General features: G+C 33.4%; 1 protein-coding gene across 1 annotated transcript; it reads right to left on the bottom strand.

Moving 5' to 3' along the window:
- Positions 1-2,576: 2,576 nt before the first annotated feature.
- LOC148298312 (tRNA N(3)-cytidine methyltransferase METTL2-like) lies at positions 2,577-6,516 on the bottom strand. The gene is made up of 4 exons (XM_088276976.1): positions 6,255-6,516; positions 3,724-5,439; positions 3,491-3,643; positions 2,577-3,390 (listed from the first exon to the last, which is right to left on the bottom strand). The coding sequence occupies exons 2-4, from the start codon at positions 3,810-3,812 to the stop codon at positions 2,583-2,585; spliced, it is 1,050 nt and encodes a 349-aa protein (XP_088133102.1). The 5' UTR covers positions 3,813-5,439; positions 6,255-6,516; the 3' UTR covers positions 2,577-2,582.
- Positions 6,517-6,951: the final 435 nt, after the last annotated feature.

Here is a 6,951-nt window from a genome sequence, read left to right as displayed (position 1 = left end):
TATGTTATTTAAGCAATTATGTATTTAGAGTGTAATATTTGTCTAGTCTCATTTAACAGATAACCTAATAGTAGTCAACAAGGTTTATTTGTATTATTTAATGTCTAGAAAAAATATTCACAGGACTTTGTCCTACTAACTAGTTTGTGATTTTTAAGCTAGGAAAAAAAACAAGATTTTGATGAAAATCTTTTTTTTAATTAGTATTATTATCCGTACCGTACTGGATATTTATTTTACATCAGTCACTTAATATTTTATCAAAGAAAATGAAGTAAAAATTTAAATTTTGCAGCTGATATTTTCTTGCAATTTTTTTATAAAATATGAACCACTTGTGAGCATAAATAAAGAAAATGATTAAAAAATACTGTTTTATTTTACATCTCCCCTTTTTTCAGATATTTTATGAGTGATGAAAAAATATATATAATTCACAATATTTTGAGTGTGTCCAAATCCTTTTTCACAAATTCTAAGTTTGTCTCCACTTATTATTAGCGGAGTTATTTATACTAATTTCTCAACATAGATGAAGAAGAATATGGAAATCTGGGTATTTATAGGGTTTACAACCTGTCATGGGCTGACCTGTCATAAGTGACCATTGCACATGTAACATTCACCATTCTACCACACTACTCAAATTTCAGAATAAAGTTATATTTAGGGTTTAAATGACACCTTGCTCATGCTTTTTCGGCACTATCTATGGTTGAGTTTAGCCTAAGACAGGTCGTAAGCCCTGTACATACCTTAACTATCATATTCTCCTTCATCTATGTTGAGAACAATATCAATAAAATAGTTTTTACTGAACTGAGTGCCTCAAGCTGCACTTAAGAATATTACATTTTCTAGATGAAATTTGTTTGAAAATATGGAATATTTAGAGTTATCTTGTATCTCTGCACATTTAATTTGGCTCAGGAGTGACTAACGACCAGGAGTATCAATTAAGCCATTGTAGTAATTGACATAGAATGAAAATATTTCCATGTCGAGCGCTGTTCCAAATAATTAAAACAATTAGGATACAAATAATTTAAACAAGTCTGTTTTTATTGCAAAAAATATGCATTTAATTTCATACACATATAAATTATCAAAGATGGGGAAATTTTTTTCGTAGTACGTTTTTTTTTGCATTTTTGGACTTAGCAGAGTCTACTTAGTCCAAAAATGCAAAAAAAAGATACTACAAAAAAAATTACCCTTACTGTGTTTTGAGTTTGGACAGCCAAGATGTTCATTAAAATAAATATAAAAAAGCAGTAAAAGAATATTTTTTCGTAAATTCTTAATTTTTTTAAATACTCCAGCACCATAACTGCTGTAATGAACGATCAGCTGAGCACGCGGTCCTCAAATGGACCTTATTTTTAAATAAGAATAAGCGAAGATAATAAGAATAAATGTAATGTTATGAAATGTTAAAAAATGTATGTAATAATCAATATGAAAACATGGTATGGAGTTACTCTATCCGTGCGGTCGGCCCAACAGTGAAACTCGACGGACTGAGCGAGAAAAGGGAGCGTGGCTCCCACTACTTACGCTGAGGCCAATGGGGACCCAGTGGAAGGTAGTGGGGGTCACGCGCGCGAGCGCCAGGGGGACCGGCTCGGCGGATTAACTCCGTACGCATATAAATACATGTAATTTTTAATAAATAAATCATTCCACTTCACGGACACCGAGCTCTGCGTTTTACTTCAACTCCACCGACCCTTCGCCACTACTGAATTCGGAATCTTCTGGGACTAGACCACCGCTATGACAACGAATCGGAATAATCACGGACCTACGCATCTACTCTACTGGCCATCGCATTGAAAATATTGGAAATATTTTCACTCGCCGACCGAGCTACATAACTTTCGGGATTTACAACCCCGAGAGCGACGGAGCGGAGGAGACACAGCCACCCTATAACAGTCTAGCGGTGTGTGCGACACAACTGCGAAGTCCTGTCCTGTTTAATTTTTTTTTTAACATAAATGTCAGATTTCATGGGAACTAAAAAATTTCATATTATTTAATAGAATAAGCATTGTGACCTAAACATTTAAATTGAAGTCCAAACATAAACATATTTTGTGCCATTTTATTTACAAACTTATTAGGAAATAAATATGTACCAAAATACATATACATTTTTAGGGTTAGAATATATTTTACAAAGTATAACCAAAAAGAAATGTGTTAAATATTTATCAAGAGATAGTTAAATATTTATTCCTTACTTTTATTGAAAAATAGTCATGGTTTATAGAGAATTTAAAATATTTATTAAATAGTGAGTTGTACAAAAGAAGCATGGTAGCCAAATGCGGCAACCACTACATTATGGAGGCGGAGATCCCAGTTTTGATTCCCAGGGGATAATAAAAAATATAAATGTTTTTTCACTCTAATATTTGTTCAATATTACCCTGGACTGGTACCTTATGTGTAAGTTGATCACCTTGCCTTCAAATAATTATCAATCAATGATAATTATTGCATTAATTTTATGCCACTGCATAATCCCTATGGTGCGGATGAAGGTAAAATGAAAAAACAACATTTTTCAATTTTTGTTAAAATGCTTTCCTATATTTAGCTTGAATCCAAACTCTATACATGGTGAGCTTCTTTCCTCTGTTGACTTGCAATCTTCTGTCGATGAGGTTTTGCTCTTCGATAAATCCGTTAGAAGTAAACATGTTAGTGATTTCTTCTTGCGTAAAAAAGTAAACTCTGGTTCCGTCGCCGCGAGCGTAAAAGTTATCGCTGAGACATCTTCCGCGCTTCAACCGCAACTGAGCCAAATCGTACCTGCCATAGTCCCTCATTAACACGAGCCCCCCTTTCTTTAACGCTTTATGAGCTTTCCTAATCACGCCATCCATTTTATCTGGATCTATTGCGGAGAGAACGAATATCAGCACAATTATATCTATAGATTCATCTTCGAAGGGGACTTCCCAATTATCTGCCGTGGCATCTAAAACGAAGGCATGGCACCTTTTAGGGTTGTACAATTCGTTTTCTTTTAATATAGAAATTGCTACGGACGAAAAGTCACAACAGTAAATAAATAAATTGGGGTCTTTGCTATACTGAAGAATTGGAAATATAGTATTTCCAACTCCGCAGCCGATTTCAAAAATGTTTCTGGTTTTATTAACATTTTTAGAACAAGCATCATTGTTAAGATTGCAAACGGAAGATGAACTTTCTGACTGTTGCGTCACAACATTTTCTTTATCGCTGATTTTCAATTTGTCAGTGGCTTGAGTAATATTATTATCAGTATTTTGTGGATAAACCCTTTCAGGAGCACTTGTATAATCTGGAGCTAATTCAGGAAACTCGGTAAATAGCCAATGTCTATCTTTGAAGAATCTAAAAAAAAAGGAAAGCAGGTATTCAAATGAAAAACTAGACTAATATGAAATTAAATAAGACATTAAAAAATGACATTTTGGTTAAACGAACCACATACCTATTTGTGTGAATGTTGTAAAAGTCATCCCAATGCTTGTCAGCATTTTCTTCAAATGTAATGATTTCTTCCTCAGAAAACAGAATTTCGGAATTTCCTTGAACCTTCAACCGCGCTTGTTCTTCTAATTCAGAGCTCCAATCGACATTATCCCTGTAAAAATAAAATTAAAAGATAAAACCCATTTAACGTTTTATTATATATCCCGAGCAAAGAAATGATTCATTTTTTACCACGCACTGTGCTGGAATACATCAGAACCATCCACAAGTAATCTGTTGCCAAATTGTGGTCTTTTTCCATCATCAGGTGCTTCTTCCATTGTAAATAAAACAGCGTACGGTACTCGACTCAGATGCCAAATCAAAAAACGAACATTTGTATTATTTTAGGTTATGCGGAAACGTCAAATGTCAAATCATAAACATGCCATCCATGACAAGTGCTGCCAGTAACAAAAAAATAAGACTCCCTGCAACTCTTTTACCAAAAGCTTTCAATTTTCAGTGGGTTTTCAGTTTTCAATTCCAACACCAGAAGTCAATAATTTTTCTTTTTATGGCTTTGCCGTCTTGAAAGTAAAATTCATTTTTGGAATATTTATTTGAGTAAAAATTTATTAAACAACGAAATGATCATGTGCTAATGTTGGTATTACCAGTTATAAGTCATTGTTGACTCATATATCTGAATATTTAAATGACATCAATATAATTGACATTCTAATAACGCAAGCATAAAAATGATCACTATAAAAAAAGGAAAAACGACGATTTTTTTTTAAAACGGAATAAACGCTAATCTAATCATAAAAACATACTTATCAACACACGTAAAGATTACTTACAATGCATGAATACATTATTCAATCAGATGAGCTGATTATTATTTCACACCAGAGTCTAGATAAATAAGGTGAATGCATTTAGCGGAATATACATACGTACATGACGAAAGTGAAAAAGTTCTGGGTGAAGGATAATATTGCTATATGGGAAAGAAAATGGAGAGGGAATAGTAGGTACGATGGGAGCATAGCAGTATTGGGAGTGGTACTCGGGATCGCATACCCGTACTGGTAATGCCTTGTGTAACTAATAAACGACTGTTTTGTACAAGTTTATTCCACTATAACATACAAAATGGACTAATATGGATATTTAAAACAAATGGTAAAGATATGCGAGAGGAAAATTAGCAGGAACGCGTTGATTTTAGTTAGTGATATGTACTGAAGAAAAAAATTATTTATTTCACTGAAAACCGAAATATAGTGTCAATTGAAATTATGTTTACTGGCCTTTATCTGCACCCTAGTAGTGCATAGGGCACTGTATTGAATGGACACTTATTCGATTGAAATTATATTAAGGCAAAGAGAATAGCAGCTAGGGCACTCGGTGTTGCATACTCAAACTAGCTTAGAAATGCGTATATCTAACTTGTGTGAATTGCTAATTTGTACGATTCCCTTGAGAATGAAATTGTACAGCACATAATTAAGTATAAGTATGTTTTAATTTTATGTGTTACCTTGGACTTGTACCTGAAGTGCAGGACTGATCACCTTACCTTAATGAGAGATTAAGAAAACATCTTCTCGATACGATGCATTGCCCTATGCACCGTTGGGTGCTAATATGGGTTAGGGAGAGAGAAACAAATGTATATCGATCTAAATCTAAACATTTGAATAAAAATAAAAACATTTTTTATGTTTAAAAATGTTTACTTTAAATGGTTACTAACATAATATACCAATTAATATATTTTTTTTAATACTTACGTAGTTTCATTGAAAAAATATAGGTAAAAATTTTATTTTAAATTTTAGTTAAAAGTGAAATCAGCACCTGTAACATTTCACGGCGTTTAAGATTCCGCTGAAAGTGTAAACCACCTGTTGCTCCATTACCTCTATACTAGTACCTCGTACTTAAGCCTACATCCTGAAAACAAAAACTCAAATTACCATCGCCTAAACAATATTGTTCTATCGCGTCGTGTAGTGATTAGCACTTTAAATACAATGCTGGAGATGCCTGGTTCGATTCCCAGGGAGTCAGAACGAATTTATATTTTTTTACATTTTATTCAATATAACCCTGGACACTTGACAGAATCAGTTATGGTCCACTCATAGATCCAAGAATCTGCTTCACCTTGCTTCTGGTTATCACTAATTAAGTTAATAATGCGTCGATCCAATTTGGTGTCCTATGCACCACCTCAGTTAAAGAAAAAAGACAGAAAAGAATTCTTTGATTTATAAAAAGATATCACCAGTTTAATTGTGCAGCAACGCAATATATATATATATATATATATATATATATATATATATATATATATATATATATATATATATATATATATATATATATATATATATATATATATATATATATATATATATATATATATATATATATATATATATATATATATATATAATATAAAATTTTGCTTTTTTTTCTTAAGTAAGCTTATATTACAACTAATATAAACTATTATTTACACTTAACTTACATCATCTATAAATAATTTTGCGACTCGGTTTTATTAAAAAATGGCGGTCTTATTTTATCCTTATTTCTAGTAATATGTTCATGACAATTTTTGTTTAAAACTTTTTTATCCTTAAAATATTTTAGTTATTTATATGTCTCTGCGAGTGAATATATCCATATAATATAACCAAATGTTTCAGTGTAGTTAAATCAGTAAATAGTTGTACAGAAATAAAGGAAAAGAAATACAATACCTATATATAATATTTGAGTACAACTATCCTCGACCAACAATACGGCAATCATTTCGAATTTTGATAAGCGCAAACGGAGTAAAAATAAACGCAGGGTGATAAATGGACGTCTGGTTCTAAATATAGTAAAGTCCGGGCATTATTTGGAGTGAAAACAAACGGATTTTTTCGTATCGCGCCGCAAATCGAGAGGGAAATGCGCTCGGCGTTTGGTTCGGAAGGCTGCGCGCGCGGCCGGGGTGGGCGCCTCGCATAGTGCACTGGCGGTATGTAGCTCGCCGCTACTCACCATCCGTAGACTGCTTAGGGGCGGATCTGTCTGGACGCGCCACGCGGATTTCATTTCTAATTTTGTAGTGATAATAGCTCCCAAATGGTGTTCACAGTCTGACCAAAGTGCCTTCGTTCGGTTGATGCGTTCGCGTCGACGTTTTCATAGGTGAGTTTCATGCATCTTTTCTGCATTTACCCAGCTGATCGTCGCGTGTCTAGGCCGTCTGTTGCACACTCGTAAACTAATATAATCTACTTTAAATTGATTCTCGATTCTACCGTGACTTGTTGTGCGTTTTTGCAGTCTCGGGTAATTTTAATAGCGCTGCAACTGTCGAGATCAATGACTTTAGACTGTTTGTGATAAAATATACTAGTATGTACCTACGTGTTTCAACGCCCACTTCGCCGTTTGAATCTCCGT

The sequence above is a fragment of the Brachycentrus maculatus genome, unplaced genomic scaffold, assembly GCF_059751285.1.
Source record: "Brachycentrus maculatus isolate JH-2025_06_01 unplaced genomic scaffold, ASM5975128v1 h1tg002202l, whole genome shotgun sequence".
NCBI classification, from domain to species: Eukaryota; Metazoa; Arthropoda; class Insecta; order Trichoptera; family Brachycentridae; genus Brachycentrus; species Brachycentrus maculatus.
Note: the sequence above shows the minus strand (reverse complement) of the source record. Positions and strands in the feature narration are given on the sequence as shown.

Bases quoted from the DNA above. Each gene is read 5' to 3' on its own strand.
- LOC148298312 (XM_088276976.1), bottom strand. From the start codon at position 3,812: ATGGAAGAAGCACCTGATGATGGAAAAAGACCACAATTTGGCAACAGA. The intron at 3,644-3,723 runs GTAAAAAATGAA...TTATTTTTACAG, and splicing joins GTATTCCAGCACAGTGCGTG to GGATAATGTCGATTGGAGCT. The intron at 3,391-3,490 runs GTATGTGGTTCG...CTTTTTTTTTAG, and splicing joins TACAACATTCACACAAATAG to ATTCTTCAAAGATAGACATT.